The sequence below is a fragment of the Podarcis tiliguerta genome (assembly GCF_965153285.1).
Source record: "Podarcis tiliguerta genome assembly, chromosome: 8".
In the NCBI taxonomy this organism is placed as follows: Eukaryota; Metazoa; Chordata; class Lepidosauria; order Squamata; family Lacertidae; genus Podarcis; species Podarcis tiliguerta.
Window position 1 is genome coordinate 12,447,484 of NC_139541.1, and position 27,655 is coordinate 12,475,138.

General features: G+C 48.6%; 1 protein-coding gene across 3 annotated transcripts in view; it reads left to right on the plus strand.

The window, feature by feature from the left end:
* Positions 1–27,655, plus strand: part of IGSF21 (immunoglobin superfamily member 21) — a 236,356-nt gene that overhangs the window by 117,776 nt on the left and 90,925 nt on the right. For all 3 annotated transcript variants that reach the window (XM_083454074.1, XM_083454073.1, XM_083454075.1), the window contains one exon: positions 9,457–9,578. In XM_083454074.1, coding sequence (XP_083310200.1) covers positions 9,457–9,578 — 122 coding nt within the window. The remainder of the gene's footprint in view (positions 1–9,456; positions 9,579–27,655) is intronic.

The window sequence follows — 27,655 nt, forward strand, 5'->3', positions numbered from 1 at the left end:
GGTGTGGCCGCCCCCCCCTGCACCCCCCACGCTACGCCAGTGAGCTGACCATCCTGTTCTCACAGTGGCCACCTAGATACCTGTGGGAAGCCTGTGAACAGGATTTGAGCACAAATGCACTCTCTCCATTTGGGGTTTCCAGCAACTGGTATTCAATGGAGGTAGAGCACAGACATTGTGACGGGCAGCCATTGATAACTTCATCCTCCATGAAGTTGCCCCATCCTCTTTTAAAGCCCCCCAAGTCAATGGTCATCACTGTCTCCTGTGGGAGGGAGTTCCAGAGTTCAACTATTCACTGCATATTGAAGGACTTTCTTTTATCTGTCCTGAATCTTCCAACATAGCTCAGTCGGTTAGAGCATGGTGCTGGTTGCGTGGCAAGTCCCCTCCCCCCCGCCCCTGCAGTGGAAATAATGACACATGACAGAATTATTAAGGTTAATGGGCTAAAAAAGGCCACAACTTTATTGGTTACAGGTGATGAGAGGTATTGGCTTAGGCATTGGTCCTAACCGACTATATCCGACTTCAGCCCATCTGCTTGAAGTCCGGGAAGGGTTAACCACCAGTAGGGGGAGTCCTGCTGCTGCACATCAACTAGGAACTCCCCCGGGGTCACCGCTAGGGGGCGTGCCTTAGGCCCTCACCTCCATAGGCTTCGGACAGGACCACGCCCCCTGGAATCCTTTATTGGACTACCCTTCAATATACGGGGCAGGTGATGGTGCTACCTCCCCTCTTCCATCTACAGAACTATACCAACGCCTAACCGCCAATACCCAGAAAGTTGTGACGATTTGCTATGAGGTAGGCGAAAGCCAAGGGACGCGTGTGGTGCTGTGGGTAAAAGCCTCAGTGTCTAGGGCTTGCCGATAGAAAGGTCGGCGGTTCGAATCCCCGCGGCGGGGTGCGCTCCCGTTGTTCGGTCCCAGCGCCTGCCAACCTAGCAGTTCGAAAGCACTCCCGGGTGCAAGTAGATAAATAGGGACCGCTTACTAGCGGGAAGGTAAACGGCGTTTCCGTGTGCGGCTCTGGCTCTCCAGAGCAGCGATGTCACGCTGGCCACGTGACCCAGAAGTGTCTCCGGACAGCGCTGGCCCTTGGCCTCTTAAGTGAGATGGGCGCACAACCCTAGAGTCTATCGAGACTGGCCCGTACGGGCAGGGGTACCTTTACCTTTACCTTTAGGCGAAAACCAAGTGGCTGGTACCAATTTGCCAAGTGGAAAATTTTATTTAATATTTCCCCAGGCTTCTTGGAAGAGTTTTCAAATAAGGAAATCAAGAACAACAATTAATAATATGCACGGTGATGTTAAAGAGCCGCTGATATGGTCTGTGTCCTTGAAAACGTCCACCAGGCATCCCTACAAAGTGTGAAGGGATTTACGACCCGGATAATTCCCCCTCCAGTTCTTTATCTTGTGTATGTGAGAGTGTGTATTTTCTTTGCAATAAAACCTTGGCTGAGCAAATAAATTTGAGGAGACAGTTTTACTGACAGCTCCTCTCCCTCCCTCCCCACCCCATTCTCTTCCCCCTCCCCAAATTCCTCTTGGTTCCTGCGCAATAAAAAAAAATGGAGTGAAATTTCAGCTAGGAGGGACGACGCATGGTGCATTTGAAGAGCTAGATGGAGGCCTGGCTCCCTGCTGTGTAGAGGGTGCTCTGGAAGGGTGTTTGCAAGAATTGGGTCTTGCGGCTCTGAACTCTCCAGTCCAGTTTTCCAGGCTCTGATCCACGGAAGGAGAAGAATTATAAGGTGACTCCAGCGCTGGAGTCAACCTGTGATGATTGCCAAAGGAATTGACTTGAAATTCTCTTTTTTATTTTGTGAAAGACGGTGGTTCTTTGAAGCATGTTTAAAAATGAAAATGGTGACTTCTGATTTATTTTTCTGGCTGCCATGACAACCGACATCTGCATAATAAATTTCATAGTATCACAGAATTGTAGGGTTGGGGAGGCGGGCTACCACCGAAGGTCATCTTATACAACCCCCTGCAAATGCAGGAATCTCAACTCAAGCATTCTTGACAGATGGCCAGCCAACCTCTGCTTAAAAATTTCCAAGGACGGAGAGTCTGCCACCTTCCAAAGGAGTCAGTTCCACTGTCCACCAGCGCTTACCATCAACAACTTCTCTTGAATGTTTAGTCGGAATCTCCTTTCTCGCCATTTGAAGCATTTGGCTTGGGTCCTGTCCTCTGGAGAAGCAGCAGATGCGTAGCGTGGGGAGTGCCATGGCCCCGGGTGCAATTTTGAGAGGGGGCGCAAACAGGCGCCCCCACAGCAGACTCCTTCATCGAAGCCTGGCTCCGCACCAGAAGGAGCTGTGCCTTGGCTGCGGCGCTTGTGCCTGGTTCAGCTCCGGCCCCCGGGCCAGGTCTGGGAGCAGAAGGAGAGTGGGCAGCAGTTTCCCCACCCCTCTCCTACCCTGAACTGTGGCACCCAGGAGGGCGCCCCCTGAGCCCCGACCCCCTCCAGGGCACACCCAGCATGCCCGCCCCAGGCAGCGCCGGCATACGCTGCACCACTGAGAAGCAGGAAGAAAGATTGCTCCATCCTTCAAGTTGTGGGACTGTTCAGGGAGGCAGGAGAGGATATATTGTTTATTAATATCCTTCCTAATTTGCTCTAGCAAGTTCCTTTGCTTAGCAGAGTTTCACATTCCCTTTTTTAAATGCACAGCGGATAACTGGTTACAGGCTTGTGTAGGCCTCTCACTATCATACAATTCAGTATTGAATTGTATGTGCCTGGTAAGTTCCCTTTTATCCCTCTTAAAAGAATGAACACACCACAATCTTGTGTAAAGCATATAAAAGCAAGGTATATAAAACTTCTTATATAAAAGAAGTTTACTCACACATTCAGTTCACAGTTGGATCCCTGAAGGCATGCTTAGTTACAAAGTATATACAGTACCTGTGGATCTATCCCATATGGGGATAATCCCAGTGTTCTCTGCTGCTCTTGCTAAAAAGCTGCTCCAACGACGAAGGAAGTCAACGAGAGGAGTGTGTGCAGCATGCCTTGTCCTTTTGCGTTACGCTGGAATAGATGGGCCATTTGTCTAATTCAGCAGCAGGGATCTTCTTCCATAACCTCCAACATTTCTCTGAAGGAAATAGGGACAGTCTACAGTGGTACCTCGGGTTACATACACTTCAGGTTGCAGACTCCACTAACCCAGAAATATTACCTCGGGTTAAGAACTTTGCTTCAGGATGAGAACAGAAATCGCACAGCAGCAGCAGGAGGCCCCATTAGCTAAAGTGGTGCTTCAGGTTAAGAACAGATTCAGGTTAAGAACGGACCTCCGGAACGAATTAAGTACTTACCCCGAGGTTATGTTACCCCGAGGTTACCCCACTGTTATGTCCCAACCAGGAGGAAACAGGAAGCTTGCGACTGGCTGGACCAAACATTACTCCACATGTCCACTCTAGGAAAACAAGGAATATTGTACTCAACTGCTACTTAGGTATCACATCCCACACAAATAGTTACAGGTGGTTATCAGTGCTGTGCAGTGAAATTTTTCATAGGGGAAATGTTATGGTTAGAGGCACCAGCTTTGGAGAGCAGTGGGAGGACCGATGTTGTGTGCATGAGCCTCGTGCCTCCCTCCTTAAGCCCAGCAGAACCTTCCTAGGCTTTGGGAAGGAGGCATCAGGTCTCTTACACAGGATGCTGGAGCCCTCCTGCCTCCTTCCAAGAAGCCGGGAGGGCTTTGGGAAGGTGGCGGGAGGGATTTGGATCCCATCAGAGCAGAGTTTTCCAAACTGTGTGTTGCGACACATTAGTGTGCCAGGTGCAGTGTGTAGGTGTGTCACGCAAACGCTCCTGTTTCTCCTCCCAGGGCCAGAAAGGGGTTAGTTCAGCTTCCATTTTGTTAGTGAAACTGAATTATTGTGTCACGAAATGATGAATGTCTAAAAAGTGTGTAACCAACATGAAAAGTCTGGAAAGCTCTCCATCAGAACATCGCGCCTCCCTGCCTAAGCCAAGCAAAAGCTTCTTGGGCTTTGGGAAGGAAGCTCCAGGGGGACATTTAAAGGACTAGCCTAGTCCCTCTAGTCCACTGACCGCACAGCACTGGTGGCTATCATGTTGCCTACAATACTTACAGTACTGTTGTTCCAATTATAACAGTTATGACTCACCAAAGTATCCTGTTAACTATAGTTTGTTGAGGGTGTTGAGAGTTGTTTGGAGACCCTCTGTTGTTTCCAGTGTTCCCTGGGAAGAGGGGTTGATTGTGAAGCCCCTCTGGGATTTGTAGCTTTGTAACGGGAATAGGGGTGTCCTAACAATTCTCAGCATCCTTTGCAAACTACAGTTACCAGGATGATTTAGGGGGGAAGCCAAGAGCAGCATAAAGTTAACCCCCGTTCCTTTCCCTTCCTCCTCTCCCATCACGTGCCAATAATGCCGTCTCTCCACGTATTTATTTATTTATTCCCCAGACATTGCTTCTGGAGTTTATTAACACCATCTGCATTTTCACATTTCCCTTGGAAGAGACATTTTGACACTGCCTCCAGGTGCGTTATTTCATTAGCAGATTCGCGCCTTGTCGTGCATTATCTCTGAGACGAGGCGCAACTTGGATGGGAGCAGCCTCGGTGGAGGAGAGGGGAACGTTTGATCCAGGGGGGCCCTTATAAAATAGGTGGAGATCTCTCTCTCTCTCTGGAAACGATGCCTTATGAGGAACGGCTAAGGGAGCTGGGCATGTTTAGCCTGGAGAAGAGGAGGTTAAGGGGTGATATGGTAGCCATGTTCAAATATATAAAAGGATGTCACATAGAGGAGGGAGAAAGGTTGTTTTCTGCTGTTCCAGACAAGTGGACACGGAGCAATGGATCCAAACTACAAGAAAGAAGATTCCACCTAAACATTAGGAAGAACTTCCTGACAGTAAGAGCCGTTCGACAGTGGAATTTGCTGCCAAGGAGTGTGGTGGAGTCTCCTTCTTTGGAGGCCTTTAAGCAGAGGCTTGACAACCATATGTCAGGAGTGCTCTGATGGTGCTTCCTGCTTGGCAGGGGGTTGGACTCGATGGCCCTTGTGGTCTCTTCCAACTCTATGATTCTATGATTCTCTCCCCTGCCAGGAAAACCAGGATATCCCATGGCAGCCGCAGAGAACATTTTGTCCATTCTCTCTGGTTAGGAAGGCTAGAACTGGGACTTAAGAATTCAAGAAAAGCCTACTGGATCAGGCCAATGGCCCATCTGGTCCTGCATCCTGTTTCCACAGGGGCCACCCAGATGCCCTGATGGGAAACTCACAAGCAGGACCCAAGCAAAAGAGCACTTTGCCATTCTGCAGTATCTATCAACTGCCATCCAGAAGCATTCCTGCTGTTGACCCAGGAGGTAGAGCACAGCCATCAGGACTCATAGCCATCCATAGCCTCTATGGATTTGCCTAGTCCTCTTTTCAAAAACAGTCAGAGCTGGTGATCTCCATCTCCCGTCAGCCCCAGGGAGTTGTAGTCCAAACTATCTGGGTGGCTGGGGAAAGCCTTATGACCTGACCTGGTTCCATTGGCCTCTGTGGCACAGCTCCCCACAATAGCCCTGCTGCTGGATCAAGCCACTGGCCCATCTAGTCCAACATCCTCTTGTTACGGAAATTCCACTCAATATTGAACCAGAGCAGAACTCCAATGTATAGTTAGCAGAATAAAAACTTGAACATGTTGCAGGATTCCCAAAAATAGACCAGAGGTAATTGTATTTCATCCAGCAGAGCTTTACTGCTACTGAAGTCAAATAAGCATTATGGTCACAAATCCATACAATCAGGATTGGCACTGTCCATAAGAAATCCAATTTCAGCAGACTTAACTTAAACTTACAATAACTTAATGACAAGTCTAAAACTTAACACTAAGCTTACTATGTACAGTGGACCCTCCGGATACAAATTAAATTCGTTCTGGGGGTCCATACTTAACCTGAAAAGTCCGTAACTGGAAGCGCCACTTCCGCACATGCACACGGCATGATAGAGCACTTCTGCGTCACACACGGTGCACAGAGCACTTCTGTGCATGCGCGCACAGTGAAACACGGAAGTATACACTTCGGGTTTGCTGTGTTCGCAACATGAAAGTTTCTTATCCAGAGTGGTACGTAACTCAAGGGTCCACGGTACAGAACACCACACCAGAAGGAAGAGAGATAGAAAGAGAAAGTGAAACCCAGGCTCCTTCTGGCCCTACTTTTATTGTCAGCATGACCTTGACTGAAAGAGATAAGGCACCCAGTTTAAGTCAGCTGTACTCAGCTTCTCTGAAAGAATAACCCAAACATCAGGAACATTCTGCTTGTTTCTTTCACATGGAGAAGCTTCCAGAACCCTCTTGAATTAATTAGAATAGGAAAGATCTCTATACACCAGATCAATACTTTCTGTACTAAGAAATGCAAACGCATACCTCTTCCCTCCAGACACAGAATTGTGTGTGTGTTTTGGGGGGAGCAGAACCTTCGTTAGTTAAGTATTTTTTTATTGATTTACTTGATGGGGGGCACAGCTGGCCCCCTTGGCTACGCCCATGCCTCCAGACACCACAAGCAGGACCTAAACAAAATGGCAAATCTCCCCTCCAGCAGCTTTCAGCAACTGGGATTCAGGAACATGGCCAAGTTCAACCAGGGAAGGGAGAACATAGCCATCCAGACTAGTCAACACTGATATCCCTCTCCTCAATGAATTTGCCCAAACCTCTTTTGAAGCCATCCAGGTTGATGGCCATCTCTGCCTTCTGTGGGAGTGAATGCTTAACTCTGTGCTCCTTTTCTTTTCTGACCTGAGCAACATTAAGCTTCATTGGACACCCATGAATTAAGCCTCCTGTGGAGTTGAGCCATTGGGTCCATTGGGCTTGGTATTGCAGACCCTCCATGTGCCCCTATTTTCAAGGGACAGTCCTGGATTTACAGCAACCGTCCCAGTTTCTGATCTGATCCCAGAATGTCCCGCTTTTCCTTAGGAGATCCCTATTTTCATTGGAGAAATATTGGAGGGTATGGAATTATCTGACCCCCCGAGCTAAGAAGATAAGTAGCTATGCAACCTTGAGAAGACATCTGAAGGCAGCCCTGTATCAGAAAGTGTTTTAATGTTTAATGTTTTATTATGTTTTTATATATGATGGAAGCTCCCTATGCCCATCTGGGGCAACGCAGTCAAATATGCATAGTATAAATGATAAAATGATGATGATGGAATAGGTAAAGGGACCCCCGACTGTTAGGTCCAGTTGCGGATGACTCTGGGGTTGAGGCGCTCATCTCGCTTTACTGGCCAAGGGAGCCGGCGTTTGTTCGCAGACAGCTTCCAGGTCATGTGGCCAGCATGACAAAGCCACTTCTGGCAAACCAGAGCAGCGCACGGAAACGCCATTTACCTTCCCACCGGAGCGGTACCTATGTATCTACTTGCACTTTTTGGCTTGCTTTCAAACTGCTAGGTTGGCAGGAGCTGGGACCGAGCAACAGGAGCTCACCCCCGTCATGGGGATTCAAACCGCTGACCTTCTGATCAGCAAGCCCTAGGCTCTGTGGTTTAGGCCGCAGTGCCACCCGCCTCCCAGATGATGGAATAGGATGTCTCTCTTTTCATCGAAGAAATGTGGGAGGGTATGGAGTTGTCTGTTCTGACTGGCCGAAGGTTTCCAAGTTTCCAGGCCCATAATTCTTGCCTGCATGGCTGGAAGCTGGGCCAAACAACCTCTGTTCCATACCCTTCTCACATTTCTCCGATGAAAATAGGGACATCCCATTCCGTAATGATAATTTTACTATTTATACCTCACACATCTGGCTGGGTTGCCCCAGCCACTCTGGGTGGCTTTCCAACATGTATCAAAACATAACAAAACATTAAACATACAGGGTTGCCTTCAGACAGCTTGGGGGTTGGATAATGCCATACCCTCCAACATTTCTCCGATGAAAATAGGGACCGCCTAAGGAAAAGCCGGACATTCCGGGATCAAATCAGAAACTGGGATGGCTTTTCTAAATCAGGGTTCTCCCCTGGAGAATAGGGACACTTGGAGGGTCAGATCGAACAGAATGGAGGGACTGTGAAAGCAGATTAGATCTGTAGCTAGCTGTGCCCTCAGAATCCATCACAAGGTTATGGGTGTGTGTGTGTGTGTGTGTTTCACAAGATAATGTATAATGGTAAGAGTGGGGGGGAAGAAATGCAAGCCTGCAAAATGTGTGCTCAAATGTGCAGGAGATAAATAACCAAGCAAGATCTGAAGTCTTTCTGCCCCCCTGATGCTTGCTAAGACTTTAAAAGCTACAGCCTGATCTTCAGAGCTCGGCGGTGGCCCAACCTCATTCCCTCGCCTTCCTCCAGGCCCTCCGGCAAGTTTTCTGGTTTCATCTCCCCTGCTGCCGGTCTTTGAATGGCGATTGCTGAAGCTCCCGGATCAAAGTGGGCTGCTTTCTTTCCTTGTGTTTTTTCCCCCCTTCCCTTTTTCAAATATATATCTTTTCTTCTCCTTCTTCTTTTTTGGAGCGGGAAAATATTCCCTGGGTAATTCCTTTTTCTCGCCACGTTTGTACTAATTTATCTTTAAACATGCCCTAACTGCAGCTAAGCAGAGAAGGAGAGGGAAAATAATGTTTTCTAATCTTTTGGCTGAAGGGTGGAAACGGGGAGGGGAGGGCAACGCTGAAGTATCTGGCTGGTCTGAGAGAAAGAGAGAGAAGTAAAAATTAAATGAGGTGGCTGTTTTGTTATTAATACTGTTGGTTGCATTTATGTTCCACCTCTCTCGCAAGGAGCTCAAGGTGGTGCTCTTCCCCCTACCCATTTAATCCTCAAAACAACCCTGTGAGGTAGGTTAGGCTGAGAGATAGTGGCTTGCACCAAGCTCCCTGCAGTAAGCTTTGTGACAGTGGGGGGGGGGGGGCAGGATTCAAACCCAGGTCTCCTAGGTCCTGGTCCGGACTCCTCATTTAATCCCTGTGGGCTGCGAAAGAGTGACTGGACCCAAGGCTGCACAGCGAGCTTCAACGCCAGCAGGGATTTGATCCCTGATGTCCCATATCCCACTCAGATACTCTAACCGCTAGTCTCCGCAGTCTGAGAGTCCTTACCTTCCATGCCATCACCCTGGCAGAACAAGTTAGCAGTGCAACAGTTTTCCAGCTGCTCCTCTGCAGGGAGGAAGATGGAATAAGGGGCCTGGCTGGAAGGCCATATCAGCAGTTGGGTAACTGATTCCTGGAAGGGAGGGAGGAAAGAAGGAAGGAAGCTGCCTGCTTCACAGTGGGTTGGACTAGATGACCTTTGGGGAACCCAACTTCCATGATTCATCAAATAACTTGCCCTTTTCTGAAGAGTTGCGTTAGAAGCCTGTTAGTTACTTCCCTGTTCTGGACCCACTCCAACTGCCTTCCTTTCCCCTTGGCAGGTGACGGATGGTGGCACCATCAAACAGAAGATCTTCACCTTTGACGCGATGTTCTCCACCAACCAGTCGCACATGGAGAACTACCGTAAGAGGGAGGACCTGGTGTACCAGTCCACAGTGCGGTAAGTTGCTGTCCATGTCATTTCTAGGTGGGTGATGGCGAGCAACGCCACATATCTCGCCTCCAGGCACTGAAGTCACTCCTGCTTCCTGAGGTCCAGGAAGGAAGTCTTTGCTGCGTCGGCACATTGGCCTAGTGTCTAGTTCGGTCTGCTGACATGTCCAAACTGCGCTGACCACCCCACTGCCCAGCCCCTCTCCCTCCCTGTGAGCAGCAGAGCCCAGACAGTGCCCTAGTGGCAAATTTGTGGCAGTCACAGCCATGTTCCCTCAGATCCATGCCCCCTTCTAAGATTATACGATAATTGTGCAAGTATACAACGCAAATAGGGTTGCGTTGCAACAATCAGGGGAGATCTCCATGTGTTGCCTTTCTTTTCAATAATATTTTATTCTTCTTTCCATAAAGTTACATTTGTCACTCAGCAATTATATTCCAGTTCAACAAAACCAGCGACTCCCCGCTCACCCGTCATCAATGTTTACAACTCAAATTGCATACAGTTGTGGTTTAAGGTTCTGTTTTATCTAATTTCCTCCTCTCTAACATGTTTCTTAATATATTCTGCTGTTTTCTTACACTTCAAACCCCACTGCGGCCTTTGCGTATGGTAAATAACTAGAAATGCTTTTCAGTCTTCTTTAAAGGATTCTAAGTGCAGTCAGTTTTGCCTTCTCTGCGTATTCCAAGATTTTCATCAACCATTCTTCCTTTGAAAGTATTCTCTCCTCCTTCTATTTCTGTGCATAGGGAATCCTTGCCACTATAATCACATACATAAATACCCTTGAGGTTTCCTTTGGGATTTCGCTGTCTTAATATCCTCAGCAGGAAGGATTTTGGGATCTTGGGGAAAGTCACTTTAAAATGTTTCTTAATTTCATCATATCTCATGTCCGTAAAGGCCTTTGACTTGCTGCAATCCCACCACATAGGATAGAATGACTCTTCATAGTCCTTACATTTCCATCATTTGTTTGATACATTTATGTGCATTTGAGCTAACTTCTCAAAATACGGGACAGAACACGCACACCATTCTCTTGAAACATGTGTTTTTGGTGTTTCCTAAATGCTTAGCTCTGGAGCATACAGAACAACATCTCCTTTGTGTTCCTCCAGTGCCCCTTCTCCAGAGGCACCCTAGGAGCTGGTCTTCACTCCTACATTATGTAACTGGCATATATATATATATATATCCACCTGTTCTGCCGTTGAGGACTTCTTGGATCATTCTTTGTCTAGCTCTTTCCCTTTGACCTTACTGCCTTGGGTGACCCTGCTGGGAGTACGAGATTCCCAATGGCTTTGCTCACAAGGGTCATAGGAATGTGCAAGCCCACTCACCACGACAAGGTGATGGATGATCCAGTGAGTGATCATCATCAGTGGTATGTTACAACAGCTGTGAAGGCAGATGAAGGCTGCAGCAGATAGGATCTACCAATTCGTCTTGACTACTCATGCCATCGGAACAGAGCCCTCCTGCAAAGACTGTGTGTTGATCAGCGTATGATTGACACACATAAAACAAATTCACACACAGGTGTCTTCCAAAAACCCAACCCAAACCCCCAAAGTCCCATGGCGATCGGCAAATTGTGATGGGGCAGTATCGTGAAATCTGGAAGCCCCTAGTCATGAACCGGCACATGGAAACACTGGCCTGCGAGCGCTCCAGTTGGAGAACAGCCTTTACCAAAGGTGTGATGAACTTTGAAGGCATTCGAACTCAGCGCACAAGGGAGAAACGTGCTAAGAGGAAGGCACGCTTGGCAAATCAACACCATGATCAACTCCTGCCCAGGAACCAATGTCCCCACTGTGGAAGGACGTGTGGGTCCAGAATTGGCCTCCACAGTCACTTACGGACTCATTGTTGAAACCGTGTTTATGGAAGACAATCTTACTCAACTACGAGTGATCGCCAAAGAAGAAGATATACATAAACGCGCGTACGCGCGCACGCGTGTGTGTGTGTGTATGTTGCCTTTCAGCCCCAAAGAGGCTCACAGAAATAAACAGATGCATGCAAATGCAGTAACACAAATACAAACAATGACACAGGGTCAAAACCTTTTAACGGCATCAAAAATCAAACATATCTGTGCTCCTGTCTAAAAGGCACAGAACATCCCTGAAATATACTCAGAGTCGAGAGTGGATTTCATGCTCTTTATTCAGCTCATAGTGGTGAGGAGAAATGGAAGTTCCCCCAGAATGTCTGCTTTATATACATTATTTACACAATGGGCCCCACGTGATTGGCTAATTCTGGGATTCACCTGTAGGCCAATCAGGTTGCAGATTCACTTCCACCTGGAGCTGGATTGGGTGGCTCCTGTGGACCAATCAGACTGCTGCATTCTGGACCCTATTGTTCTAGGACCAATCAGACTGCTGCCTTTTGGATCCTTTTCAACTTAGTACATAACAATCCCCTACCAAAAAAAAAAAAAAATACCGTAGTTAAGGGAAGACCCCCAAAAAACCACACATTTAAGCAGAATCTTTTCCTTATAAGGGTCCCAGGCAGGGGGTGGGTGGGCAACTTGCCTTGATGGTTCCAGCAGACTCTCCCTTGTAGCCAACCTGCCTCCTTTCCCTCTGATTGGATCCGATCAGCACAAAAGTGTGGGAGGACTTCTTGTTCTTGGTGGTTTAGAAGCTCCACTTTGGTGCTCTCAAATGCTGGAGGTGGAGACATTGCGGCAAAGGTAGGAATGGGTCTTGACACCCTCTTTCCCCTTGACCCCAGAATGAGACACCTCTGAGGCTATGTGGGCATTCCCAATGAGTGCTTCTGTCCATTTTGCCAGGATGCTCCCTGGAGTGGTCATCATTGTCCAAGGCCAATGATGCTGCAGTGGTGAAGGGCCCCTGTGCTCATTTTGCATGCGTTTCAGCTCTAATTGAATTGTCGCAGGCTACAGTTCTTTGCCTCTCACGGCCATTTGACCTGGCTGTTATACACCCGACAAGTGAAATTAGCGCTTCGTGCATTTGATGAAGTGGACTTGAGTCCAGGAGAGCTTATGCTATAATAGATGTCTTTGTCTTTAGGGTGCTACAAACTCCACATTAGCAGGATACCTTTGGCAGGACAACACAACCGTTTTAGAAGAGTGTGCAAACTTAGGTGAACCTTTCAACCTGCTTTGTGATGTTCGTGAAAACCTTTGGATTCCTCACCCCCCCTCATAGGGCATCACTTTGTAAGGTGCTCTGATATATTTTCACCAGACTCTGTATATTCTAGGACAGAGCTGAATGGAGAAGCTAGAGCCAGTGTGGTGTAGTGGTTAAGAGCGGTAGACTTGTAATCTGGGGAACCGGGTTCGCGTCTCCGCTCCTCCACATGCAGCTGCTGGGTGACCTTGGGCTAGTCACACTTCTCTGAAGTCTCTCAGCCTCACTCACCTCACAGAGTATTTGTTGTGGGGGAGGAAGGGAAAGGAGAATGTTAGCCACTTTGAGACTCATTCGGGTAGTGATAAAGTGAGATATCAAATCCAAACTCTTCTTCTTCAATTTAATGAAATCCTTCCTCAAAGTCTTACAAGCACTCCCCCTTGGGGTGGTTTTTGGTTAGTTTGTTTTGAGTGGGAAAGCACTTGTAACCCAGATGATTTATGATCCCTGATTGGCTAGGATCTGTCAGGAGTTCAGCCTACACTCAAGCAGGACCCTGGCAGAGACACATGCCCGACTGGCAAGTTCTCTCCCTCCTGGTTGATTTTTCAGGAGCGTCAAAAGCTTTCTTCATCCTGAACACCACAGTGACTGACACCGGCACACTTAGGGATCCACAGAGTTTGCTCAGCACGCACGTGACACACCTCAGCAACTCAGCATTTTGGCTAATCTACTTTGTTTACATATAAACACACACGGAGCACTGCAACATGGCTCCCTCTCTCTCTAGCATCAGAGAGCAAAGAGAAAAAGACTAAAGGACAAGAGTCCCACTACACGGAACACAATAACACAAACATCCTGTCTCCATCACTTCCCACTCTGTGGAGTCAAAACATACACCATCATGTGAAAGACAACAATTCTATGACTGCAATCATGGAGCAGGAATTCAAACAGGATCACCCATGTGACCTTATGGCAGTGTTGGGAAACCCGTGGCCGTCCAAGTTCCTCATCCCTGAACTAGACCCTCACTAGACCATTACTAAGGGACGCGGGTGGCGCTGTGGGTTAAACCACAGAGCCTAGGACTTGCCGATCAGAAGGTCGGCAGTTCGAATCCCCGCGACAGGGTGAGCTCCCGTTGCTCAGTCCCTGCTCCTGCCAACCTAGCAATTTGAAAGCACCTCAAAGTGCAAGTAGATCAATAGGTACCACTCCGGCGGGAAGGTAAACGGCGTTTCCGTGCGCTGCTCTGGTTCGCCAGAAGTGGCTTAGTCATGCTGGCCACATGACCCGGAAGCTGTACACCAGCTCCCTTGGCCAATAAAGCAAGATGATCGCCACAACCCCAGAGTCGGTCACAACTGGACCTAATGGTCAGGGGTCAATTTGCCTTTACCTTTAGACCATTACTGCACCTAGCTTCCTCCATCACTGCCCTGTCTTCTTTTGAGGCACATCTGAGAAAGTTGTGGCCCTCCAGCTGTTACTAAACTACAACATCCATCATCATCCCTGACCACTGGCTAGGACTGATGGGACTGGGGAGCCCAGTAACATCTGGTGAGTGACAAGTCCCCATCCCTGGACTAGACCAGCGGTTACCTTTACTGCTTCCAGCTAACTCCATCACAACTCTGCCTTGTTTTAAAGCAGGGATGAGAATCCCATGGTACCCTCCAGATATTGCTGGACTACTACTCTCATCACTCCGACCATTGCCTGTATTGGGTGGGGCTGATGGGAGTTGGAATCCATCAATATCTGGAGGATCACAAGTTCCTCATCCCTGAACTAGGCCATCACTTGCCTTTGCTGCCCCTACTCTATCTTTAATGCAGTGATGGGGACCACTGGCTATGTATTTTTGGGCTGATGTGAGCTGAAGTCCATATACTTCTGGAGGGCCACTCTTTACTGCCTTAGAAAAGCTCGTCTTCCAAATGGGCTTAAATGCATGTTTAGCAGATTTTTTTCAATGAATCCAGGGACAATTTTTTTTTTTTAAGCTGAGTAGCAAGAGGGAGTCAGTAGTGGGGATGGTGAGGCAAAAGACCCTGGGCCCAAGCACACATGCATATTGTATGAAGGTGCAAAGCCCTTCTTTCGCAACCTGTGAAACATAAGGTAAAGGTAAAGGTACCCCTGCCCGTACGGGCCAGTCTTGACAGACTCTAGGGTTGTGCGCCCATCTCACTCAAGGAGGCCAAGGGCCAGCGCTGTCCGGAGACACTTCCGGGTCACGTGGCCAGCGTGACATCGCTGCTCTGGCAAGCCAGAGCCGCACACGGAAACGCCGTTTACCTTCCCACTAGTAAGCGGTCCCTATTTATCTACTTGCCCCCGGGGGGGGTGTTTTTGAACTGCTAGGTTGGCAGGCGCTGGGACCAAACAGCAGGAGCGCACCCCGCCGCGGTGATTCGAACCGCCGACCTTTCGATAGACAAGCCCTAGGGACGCGGGTGGCGCTGTGGGTAAAAGCCTCAGCGCCTAGGGCTTGCCGATCGAAAGGTCGCGGTTCGAATCCCCGCGGCGGGGTGCGCTCCCGTTGCTCGGTCCCAGCGCCTGCCAACCTAGCAGTTCAAAAGCACGTCAAAATGCAAGTAGATGAATAGGGACCGCTTACTAGCGGGAAGGTAAACGGCGTTTCCGTGTGCGGCTCTGGCTCGCCAGAGCAGCAATGTCACGCTGGCCACGTGACCCGGAAGTGTCCCCGGACAGCGCTGGCCCCCGGCCTCTTGAGTGAGATGGGCGCACAACCCTAGAGTCTGTCAAGACTGGCCCGTACGGGCAGGGGTACCTTTACCTTTACCTAGGCACTGAGGCTTTAACCCACAGTGCCACCTGCGTCCCTCGTGAAACATAAATGCGCAATTTTAAAAAAACTGGGCAATGGTATACCGCCTGCCCGTGACTCCCAAGCCTTCCCTGACCTTCTTCCCCCTTTGTTTTGAAAGATTGGGGGAGGCTGAGGAGTTGCGGGCAGGCAGCCGTTGCCCAGTTTTTTAAAAACTCTGCGCATTTATATTTTGCAGGGTGAGAAAGAAGGGCTTTGCACCTTGCCTGGCAGAGAAACCGCACGCCTTGCACCCCTCCTGGGCAACAGCCGCCCGCCCACAACTCCTGAGCCTCCCCTGATCTGTCAAAACAAAGGGGGAAGGGGGCAAGAGATCCGTATCACTGGACATCCCTGGTTCCCCTTTGGCAGTGGCGGCGGCGGCAGCGAGCAGCTCCTGAAGCCAGCTAGAGCCAACTGTGCTACTAGGCTGGCTCCAGGCTACTGAGGCTGCCGCTGCCACGTTTTCGGGGTACAGATTTGCAAATCTGGGTACATTCTGGGGACAGAATTTGTCCAGGGACAGATTTGCAAATCTGGGGACTGTCCCTGGGAACCAGGGATGTCTGGTAAGCCTACTTTAATGTAACATCAGCAAGTGGCAAAATCTGATTGCTTACAAAGCACTGCAGTGTCCATGTGATCCCTGATTGCCTGAGCCTGCTCAAGAAGGAATGAAAACAGAGGGGTGAATGGTGGCTGCTGTAGGCACAGCAAAAATAATTTGGGGGGGGGGGAGAATCTGTTCATCAGGGATGCTGTAAACAGAGCTATGATTAAAAGTTAAGGAATCACTTCTTTCAAGCTGAAAAATGAACCTGGAGAAGGTTCATCTTCACGGATCACACCAAGTGCAGATATAATATATTGTCGTGAAACAATTTCATCGGCGGGTGTCGTTCACCCAAATTGCTGAGAGCCTCCACAGTGGCGGAGCCCACATCTCTGAGGATTTCGGTTATAAGAACAACATCAGTGGATCAGACCAAGGCCCCATCTGGTCTAGAGGCTTGCAAGGATAAGATGGAGTGGATATAGAAAAGTTCTTTCCCCCTCCTCTCTCGTATCGTTGGAACTTGTGGACATCCAATGTTGGAAGATTCGGGACAGATAAAAGCCGGCGTATAGTTTCCAGGTCATGTGGCCAGCATGACTAAGCCACTTCTGGTGAACCAGAGCAGCGCACGGAAATGCCGTTTACCTTCCTGCCGGAGCAGTACCTATTTATCTACTTGCACTTTGACATGCTTTCGAACTGCTAGGTTGGCAGGAGCAGGGACCAAGCAACGGGAGCTCACCCCGTCGCAGGGATTTGAACCACCGACCTTCTGATCGGCAAGTCCTAGGCTCTGTGGTTTAACCCACAGCACCACCCGCGTCCCTATATCAATATGTACCCTTGGTCTTATATCTCAACTCAGTCTCTCTCCAATGTCTTATCGAATGCTAGCATAAATAGCGAACCCTTACTATATTTTTGAACATATATCTTATATCTAGCCCACTTTTCCGTAAATTTTTGTTTTGAATTGCCTCTCAGGCTGTCAACTGCACCATTTCAGCAAATTCTTGTAGCTTGTTATGCCAAAGCCACTTCACCCAGCCGCGTCATCCCCTGGACAGCCAATGGGCTGGCTCGGGGTGTGTGGCCTGCTTCATTTAACACAGGGGCGGCTGGGGGTCTCCCTCTTTTGCCGCCTCCAGCTGTTTTCCACCCTTTAAGGTTTTTGTTCCTTGACCTTGCTATGGACCTTGTTTGGTCGCCGTTGAGGGGCCTGGTAGGAATTTTTCCACTTGGCAAATTGGCACCAGCCACTCAGTTTTCACCTACCTTGTAGCAAATCGTCACAACTTCCTTTGTATTGGCAGTTAGGCATTGGTATTGCTCTGTAGATGGATGAGGGGAGGTAACGGCATCACCTGCCCCGCATATTGAAGGGTAGTCCGATAAAGGATTCTGGGGGGCGTGGCCCTGTCCAAAGCCTATGGAGGTGAGGGCCTAAGGCACACCCCCGAACGGTGACCCCGGGGGAGTTCCTAGTTGATGTGCATCAGCAGGACTCCCCCTACTGGTGGTTAACCCTTCCCGGACTTCAAGCAGACAGGCTGAAGCCGGATAGTCAGTTAGGACCAATGCCTAAGCCAATACCACTCATCACCTGTAACCAATAAAGTTGTGGCCTTATTTAGCCCATTAACCCATTAGCCCATTAACCCATTAATTGCCCATTAATTGTGTCACGTGTCCTTATTTCCATGGGGGGGGGGGGACACTTGCCAAGCAATCTGTTATTGTCAGGACTTCTTCTTCCTTCCACCCCTTTGCATGGACTCTTCTTTCTAGGGCAGGTAGGGTGTGGCAGATTCAGCCCCACCCAAGGGTGGGAGCAGTATTGCCACAGGACAAAGAAGGGTCTTCAGACCCAGAATGGGGAATGACCACCCTCCCAGATATCTCTCTCTGACCCTCGGACCTTTCTCTTTCTTGCTGGTAGCCTTTAGAGACCCTAAGGGTCATCTAATCTAACCCCTTCAATACAGGAAACGCACCTATTTTATTCCTTAATTCTGACTTTATTCTTATCCGTCTCATCCTGCAAGTCCACCGTCTGCTTAAGAAAAAATAAGAAAATGAGGGGGTGTTTCTGTTTTGGAAATGACGATGTCAAAACACTTCGTAAGACCACAGAAATTCTGTTTCACACATATGATCCAGCCTGGGAACAGGAGATAGGAGTGCTTCCATTATTGGGGGGGGGGGTGGTAGGAGAGGAGAGATTTGAAATAAAAAAATAATAGCGAGGGAAGGAGTGGAAGTGACAATAATATTTGGGGTTGGGGTAGGGGGGAGTTGTCAGCCCAGCAACCCAAAAATCATTCCATAAAGGCAAGAGCAGTTTGATGTGAAAACAGCCTGCGTGCTGTTCGCGATTGGCTGGGGAGGCGTAAGGGACAAGGCATCCACATTTACATATAAATGAAGATATTTACAAATTAATGCATTTTGAGCAAGAGGAAGTCCCGCCACTTCAAGACGCCAGAGCGACAAGGCCTGCCGTGTCGCAGGGGAAGTAGAGAATGAGGCGAGGAAGATTTACTAGAGAGCGAAATGCAATCTTTTCTCAATTAAACAAAAAAAAAATAGGCAAGATTTATGCCAGAGGGCAGCTCCTTAAGAGGTTTCAGGCAGGGTGGTCAGCCGTGAAGTCCCTCAGAAGATTCAGGTATTTTGTCAGGGTTCTGCTCTGGTCAAAGGAGCAAAGAGTTTGAGAAGCTATGTGCAGAAAGTTCTTCTTCATGCAGGGCTTAGTTAAACTGCAGAACTTGCTCCTGCAGTGATGTCCATCAAAATGATTTTAAAAGAGGAGTGGACAAATGCATGGAGGATAAAGGCTGTCAGTGGTTACCGGCCACAATGGCTATGCTCTGCGGCAGTTAATACTTCTGAATACCAGTTTTTGGAAAATGCAGGAGGAGAGAGGTGCTCTTGGGTCTGGCTTGCAGGTTTCTGGTTGGCCAGTCTGAGAAGAGGTTTCTGGACTCAATGGGCCATTGGCCTCATCCTGCAGGCTCTTCTGGCTGGCCACTGTGAGAACAGGATGCTGGACTGGATGGGTTTCGACTTGATCCAGCAGTCTCTTCTTGTGTTTGGCAGATCTCTACACTACCAGTGACCAGAGCAACCATCACATCCAGGCATCCCTGCGCTGGGACTGGAGACCCTACACCAGTTGCCATCTCCACTGGATAGCTCAGTTGGTTAGAGCAGGCTTCCTCAACCTCGACCCTCCAGATGTTTTTGGCCTACAACTCCCATGATCCCTAGCTAGCAGGACCAGTGGTCAGGGATGATGGGAATTGTGGTCTCAAAGCATCTGGAGGGCCGAGGTTAAGGAAGCCTGGGTTAGAGCCAAGATCACAGGTTTGATCCCCATAGGAGATAGCGCCATATTCCTGCATTGTGGGAGGTTGGATTAGATCAGGGGTTATCAAGCTGGTCCCTACCGCCCAATAGTGTGAGTTTCAGGATTCTAGGGGGTTCTACAGCACAAGCTGAATCCTCCTTCCATCAAGCACTGCTGGGCGGTAAAGAAATTTTACCATCAAGAAAGATGCATTAGTGGGTGGTAGGTATAAAATGTTGACTACCCCTGTATTAGATGATCCTCAGGATCTCTTCCAACTCTCCCCCACCTTGCACACATACACACTCCATATCCCTCTGGACCTTGGATCTCCTTTGCTCCTTAGGAAAGGGCTGTAGCTCAGCAGTGAAACACCTGCCTTACATGCAGAAGGTCCCAGGTTCAATCCACAGTGGCATTTCCATGTAGGGCCAGGAGAGACCCTTTGCCTGAAACCCTGGAGAACCACTGCCACTGGTCTGACTCAGAATATATGAATGGAGGGTAATGCTCTCAATGGCCATGGTTGCTATGCTCCATCTCCAGTATGGCCGTGGATGCCATTGGCTGAGAATAAATAAAAAAAGTGCTGCTGTTAATCTCTGGTCTTGCTTGTGGGTTGCCCATTAGTGCATCTGAGTGGCCACTGTGAGGGCAGGACTCCTGACCAGATGGGACCCCCTTTGGCCTGAACCAGCTTCAGGGCTCTTCTGGGGTTCACAAGAGGGTGGACAATTATCCACTGCCTGCAACTGCTGGCTGTCATCCTTCCTTGGATCATGCCGATTCCCTTCTTCCCTTTGTTGGAGGTTTTTAAGGAGAAGTTGGATGGTCCTCCATCAGGGATGGTTTAGCTGGGACTCCTACATTGCTGGAGGTTGGAGTAGATGATCCTTGGAGGTAACTACAGTGGTACCTCGGGTTACAGACGCTTCAGGTTACAGACTCCGCTAACCCAGAAATAGTACCTCGGGTTAAGAACTTTGCTTCAGGATGAGAACAGAAATCATGTGGCGGCAGCGGGAGGCCCCATTAGCTAAAGTGGTGCCTCAGGTTAAGAACAGTTTCAGGTTAAGAATGGACCAGCAGAACGAATTAACTTCTTAACCCGAGGTACCACTGTACTTCCCACTTTGTTGTTGTTGTTGTTTAGTCGTTTAGCCGTGTCCTTCTCTTCATGACCCCATGGACGAGAGCACGCCAGGCACTCCTGTCTTTCACTGCCTCCCGCAGTTTGGACAAACTCATGCTGGTGGCTTCGAGAACACTGTCCAACCATCTCGTCCTCTATCATCCCCTTCTCCTTGTGCCCTCCATCTTTCCCAACATCAGGGTCTTTTCCAGGGAGTCTTCTCATGAGGTGGCCAAACTATTGGAGCCTCAGCTTCAGGATCTGTCCTTCCAGTGAGCACTCAGGGCTGATTTCCTTCGAAATGGATAGGTTTGATCTTCTTGCAGTTCATGAGACTCTCAAGAGTTTCCTCCAGCACCAGAATTCAAAAGCATCAAATCTTCAGCGATCACTTCCCACTTTACAGTTCTACAATTGACTTCCTTCCTTCCTTCCTTCCTTCCTTCCTTCCTTCCTTCCTTCCTTCCCTCCCTCCCTCCCTCCCTCCCTCCTTCCTTCCTTCCTTCCTTCCTTCCTTCCTTCCTTCCTTCCTTCCTTCCTTCTCCCTCTCCCTTGTTCTGCTGATGGCTCCCCCGTTCTGCCCCTCCCTTGCCAACAATCTTGCTAATTAATTACATCCTGCCACATCGCCTATTTTTAAAACTGTAGCCCTAATCAGCACCCCATTCATTGTATTTTTGCAGCGTGACATTATAGTACTGCTTTGGGCAACCCTTCCAAGCCCTCCTCTCTCCCACCTCCACCCACAAGGTCTCCCTCCCTGGTGAGCTTTACATTGCCCATGGGAAATTGTTTGGCTCCCTCTTGCGGTCCAGAGGTGTGATTGACCAACAGTATATATTTTCCAAGTCTGTTGGTTCCAATAGATGGAGGCTCACTCGACACTGGATTTGTGGTGCTACCTAGCTCCCATTTACCATCTGTTAGCAGTGGTGCTGTGCTATGTGCTGTCTTCTTCTTCTTCTATTACTTTGTCAATCACTTGTAGCCGAGTAAGATTGCCTTCCATAAACAACAATGAGTCCGTAAGTGACTGTGGAGGCCAATTCCAGATCCACACGTCCTTCCACAGTGAGGACATAGGTTTCCAGGCAGTAGCTGATCATGGTGAGGGTTTGCCAAACGTGCCTTCCTCTTAGCACATTTCTCCCTTGTGTCCTGAGTTCAAACATCTTCAAAGTCCATGACACCTTTGCTAAAGGCTGTTATTCATAAGTCATCTGGCACCTTTGTGCTGTGGTCACCTTCTGATGCCAAACCTCACCTCTAAACACATCACAGGTTCCAGATGTTGCAGTTTTGATCCCCTGCGGCATTCGTAAATGGACGGTTCTGCCTTTTCCACATGGGGAAGATCTGGACTCTGCCATCCCTTTGGCCCCTTTCCAGCTCCCTTCCTTCCAATTTCCTATCCCCTTGAGCTCACCAGATGCCGCGGGGAGGGGCTTGCGGTCCCGTTCGCCTGACGCTCGGCAGTGACAGGCTTAGCCTGGCTTTCTTGGAAGCCCTGCCTGTTCTGCCACCGGGTGGGATGGAATCGTGTGGAGATGGATTGACATAAATCCAGACAAAAATGGATCCAGGCACTGCGTGCATGTAGAGAGGGAGTGGGGCGGGGAAATAAATAAATAAATGCCGCAAGAAATCACTCTTTGCGTGGCTGGATTTATTACTAATTATGCCGTTGGCTTTACGGGCAGGCTTATAAAAACCCAAACTGGGGCATAAAAATGCTAAAGAGAGGCTTAATTTAAGGAGAAAGGCTGGGATATCGCATCTCGTTACGTTGGGTGCTATTTCTTCAGAATTGGTCTGAGCATATTTCAGGACTTGTATTTTAATTTTCCTGAGCACCAGGGAACATAAAGCACTGAGGATAACGATCCACCCGCATGCCGGTGATCTCATTCGCTTGGCTGCCTTGCAGCTTTGGCTAACTTCTGCATTCGATCTTGAAAACTCTGCTTTAGTCCTTTCTGAAGATGCCAGGAACGTATACTGCTCCCTGTCCTGAACTGTTTGAGGGTTTGCCATTGGGGCATCTGGTTGGTCGCTGTGGGAACAGGGTGCTAGGCTAGATGGGGAGGGGTTTGGAAAGACCCGATGCACTTTTACTTTCTCATACCAAAGGTATGTATGTGTGCCACCCATACCTATTTCCAAACCCTTCTAAATCTAGCACATCGGTGTTATCCAATTTTATCCAGTCACCCAACCATGTTATACAGGCCGCCTCATAGTAAAGTTTAAGATCAGGCAATGAGAATCCGCCTCTTTCCCTTTTGTCTGTACAAAGTTTAATTTTATTCTAGGCTTCTTCCCTTGCCATACAAACCTTGATACAGTGGTACCTCAGGTTAAGAACTTAATTCATTCCGGAGGTCCGTACTTAACCTGAAACTGTTCTTAACCTGAAGCACCACTTTAGCTAATGGGGCCTCCCGCTGCTGCTGCGCCGCCGGAGCACGATTTCTGTTCTCATCCTGAAACAAAGTTCTTAACCTGAAGCACTATTTCTGGGTTAGCGGAGTCTGTAACCTGAAGCGTATGTAACCTGAGGTACCACTGTATGCCATACTTCCAAATTCTTTTTAGCTTCTTTCCAAACTATTTCATAATTATCTTTAAATAAATTTGTGTTCTTTGGAGACAGCCATATACCCAGGTATTTTACTTTTTTAACCACTTTGATTCCGGTTTTCTATTTGCCTTGCAACCAGAAGGTTCCTTGGCCTCGTCAGCTAGAGTAGGGAGAGACTTCTGCCACTCAGTGTAGACAATTCTAAGCAAGATTGAATAAGATGCACTTGCTAAAAGGCAGCTTCCGGTACTCCTAACTGAACTCCATTCTTCATCTTTGATAGCTTCTTTAATCTAAGGCAAGGTTTCCCAAACTTGGGTCTCCAGCTGTTTTTGGACTACAATTCCCATCATCCCTGACTGCTGGTCCCGCTAGCTAAGGATGATGGGAGTTGTAGTCCAAAAAAGCTGGAGACCTAGGTTTGGGAAACCCTGATATGAGATATTAAAGGTAAAGCTAAAGGTCCCCCTGCCCGTACGGGCCAGTCTTGACAGACTCTAGGGTTGTGCGCCCATCTCACTCAAGAGGCCGGGGGCCAGCGCTGTCCGGAGACACTTCCGGGTCACATGGCCAGCGTGACATCGCTGCTCTGGCGAGCCAGAGCCGCACACGGAAACACCGTTTACCTTCCCGCTAGTAAGCGGTCCCTATTTATCTACTTGCACCCGGGAGTGCTTTCGAACTGCTAGGTTGGCAGGCGCTGGGACCGAACAACGGGAGCGCACCCCGCTGTGGGGATTCGAACCGCCGACCTTTCGATCAGCAAGCCCTAGGCACTGAGGCTTTTACCCACAGCGCCACCCGCGTCCCATGATATGAGATATTGGAGGCCGGTAAATTTGGCTGCTGCCCCACCAAACCCAGTCTGCCCTCATCCAGCCCACACCAGCCTCCTTCCTTACACCCAGCCCCAGGGGGAAGGGGGTAGATCTGCCTGCCAGCTTCCTCCTCTTCCTTGGCTCAGTGTTCCCCTTGTAAAACTCAGCAGGATGGAGGAGGGTTGGGGGGAAACAAGAACAAATTGGCTCTGCCTCTCAATGGCTCTAGCGCCACCTACTGTTGGGGTCCCTTGCCAAATGATCTCTGTGATGTGGAAATGTTCAGGGAGGCAGGAGAGGATATATTGTATATTAATATCCTTCCTAACTTACTCTAGCAAGTTCTGTAACTTAGCAGAGTTTTAAGCATTCCCCTTTAAACGCACAGTGGGTAGCTGGTTGCAAGCTTGTTTAAGCTTCTCAATATAGATTCCTGGTAATATCCTTTATTTTCCCTCTTAAAAGAATAAACACATGACAATCTTATTTAAAGATATAAAAATAGTTTACACACAGCATCATTTGTTCACAGATGAATCCCTGAAGGCAGACTTAGTTACAGATATATATATGTGTGTGTGTGTGTGTGTATACACACACACACACACACACACACACACATATATATATATATATATATATGCTTTCGTAGATTTTCACGGGTACAGGAATGCAGGTTTTGGTGTCCTCGGGTGTCTTCCCGTGTAAAAGTTGGGGTGTCTAGGCGACGTTTCGACGAGGTCTCACTCGTCATCTTCAGGCTGGTGCTTTCGGCTTCTTGTTACTGGAACAGAGCAGGATCTCAGTGTTTGAGTTCCTATAAATACTGTTGAGGAGGTGTGGTGTATAGCCTCCAATGTTCTGGGCAGAGAGGAGGTTCCCAGGCTGGTGTGCCTTTTCTTCTTTTGTTCCTTAATTACTTGAGGGATATCTTGAGTGATTTCTTGAGTGATTTCCTGAATCCCACTTAGGTGGGTCATTAGGTGTGGATTAGTTGCTAAAGCCTTCGTGTCTTGAACTCTTGAACTTTGTGAAGAGTTTTTCTGAGAAGATGGCTGTACTGCACTTGGTTGTGCTCTGGCTTGGCTTCGTGTATAGGGGCGAGCTGTGGTTTTGTGGCCTGTGCCAGCCAGATCTGTGTAGGGATTGCAGGGGGGTGCAGCATCCGGAGGTGCCACCCTGGTTTGGCTACTGGATGGTGTCTGTAATTTATCTGTGGAGAGGGTCTGGGTTTGGGTCTGGTGTGGCTGATTGGTGATGGCGTTCTGTGTGCCTCTGGATCTGGTGTCAGATTTTGTGGGGAGGGCTAATTTCCAGATGTCTGGCAAGCGGGATGTGTCGTCACGCTTGTTCATGTTGTGAGGGTGTTTCTCTATCTCGATGGCTTCCATGATTATTCTCTTGTGGTGATGTTCCATGTTAAAGAGCAATTTGGAATCTGCAAAATTAATTTCGTGTCCTGTTTCTTTCATGTGTTGGAAAAGAGAGGAAGTTTTTTCTTCTTTTTTGACGGCATTCTTGTGTTCTGCGATCCGTGCATTTATTCGTCTGTTTGTTTGTCCAATGTACGTGGCTGGGCAGACTTTGCAGGGTATTTCATAGACCCCTTGGTTTTCCAACTGAATTTTATCCTTGGGGTTTCTGAGGATATTGGCTATTTTTTGGTTGGTGCAAAAGGCTGTTTTGATATTGTGTTTATGGAGGATTTTGCTAATTTTATCTGTAGTGCCCTTGATATAAGGAAGGAGGGCTATGCCATTGTTTTCTTCTGTGTCTTGGTTTTTGGGGGGTGTTTCTTTTTGGATTAGCTTCGTAACCCTGTTTTGCTGGTATCCATTGGCAATTAACATATTTGAGAGATTCTGTAACTCAGTTGTCAAGTGGTCTTCGTCAGCCAGGCGTTTGGTTCTGGAGATGAGAGTCTTGGCTACGGAGTTTATTTGTGCAGGGTGGTGGTGTGATTGTGCATGTAAGTAGCCCTCCCCACAAAATCTGACACCAGATCCAGAGGCACACAGAACGCCATCACCAATCAGCCACACCAGACCCAAACCCAGACCCTCTCCACAGATAAATTACAGACACCATCCAGTAGCCAAACCAGGGTGGCACCTCCGGATGCTGCACCCCCCTGCAATCCCTACACAGATCTGGCTGGCACAGGCCACAAAACCACAGCTCGCCCCTATACACGAAGCCAAGCCAGAGCACAACCAAGTGCAGTACAGCCATCTTCTCAGAAAAACTCTTCACAAAGTTCAAGAGTTCAAGACACGAAGGCTTTAGCAACTAATCCACACCTAATGACCCACCTAAGTGGGATTCAGGAAATCACTCAAGAAATCACTCAAGATATCCCTCAAGTAATTAAGGAACAAAAGAAGAAAAGGCACACCAGCCTGGGAACCTCCTCTCTGCCCAGAACATTGGAGGCTATACACCACACCTCCTCAACAGTATTTATAGGAACTCAAACACTGAGATCCTGCTCTGTTCCAGTAACAAGAAGCCGAAAGCACCAGCCTGAAGATGACGAGTGAGACCTCGTCGAAACGTCGCCTAGACACCCCAACTTTTACACGGGAAGACACCCGAGGACACCAAAACCTGCATATATATATATATATATATAATGTGGGTCTACCCCATAGGGAGATAGCCTCTTTGTCCTCTGTTGCTGAGGGCATCTCTAGCTAAAAAGAGCTGTTGGTCCTCCTAAGGAGGAAGTCAGAGAGAAAAAGATGGATGCATGCCTTGTGCTTTTCTTTACCTGCACAGGTAAGGTCACGCCCACCTCTGGTCACATGCAAGAGGAAGTATGCCCCAGCCCAGGAGGAAACAGGGAGTTTCAACTGGCTAGAGCAAACATCCCCTTTCATGTCCACTCTAGGTATGTTGTTGTTTAGTCATTTAGTCGTGTCCGACTCTTCGTGACCCCATGGACCAGAGCACGCCAGGCACTCCTGTCTTCTACTGCCTCCCACAGTTTGGTCAAACTCATGCTAGTAGCTTCAAGAACACTCTCCAACCAAGGAATGTTGTACTTGACTGCTTTCTATGTGTGACTTCCCACAAGTGACCCATTTGGAACATACAGGGATAAGGTATTATGCACCTGAGTTGTTCAGGGCTTTGTACACCAGTACCAAAACCTTGAACCTGTCCCATTAGCAGATGGGAAGCTGGTGCAGGGCTTTCAACACCAGTAGCATGCATTGGCAGTCGTCTTTACCCATTCCCAGCCAAGCCATCAGCTGAAGTTTCTGCACCAGACCCACATAGTGCCCGTTGAGGCTGGTAGGGAGAAAGGCAGGGAGCTGAACAGTAGGGGGTGTCAGAACCAGTGACTCTGTGGATTCTGGCTGTGGCTCCATCTATCACTGGTTCTGCCAGGCTCCCTCCTCCCCCCCCCAACCCAATGACCAGCAGTAGCCACTGGGAAGGAATGATGAGAATTGCAATTCAAAACTTCTGCAGGGCACCCTGTTGGCTCATCCTGTACCCGCCATCTATTTCTCCTTCAGAGTTTTTGGATGTTGACAAATATAAAAGCCAGGAAGGGGGGGTGGCAGTTATGTGGATGCTTTTCCACAATGCTGGCTAGCACATGCAAACCACAGCAAAGTGGATCACGCTTATCTCTCTTTCTCTTCCTTTTAATCCTG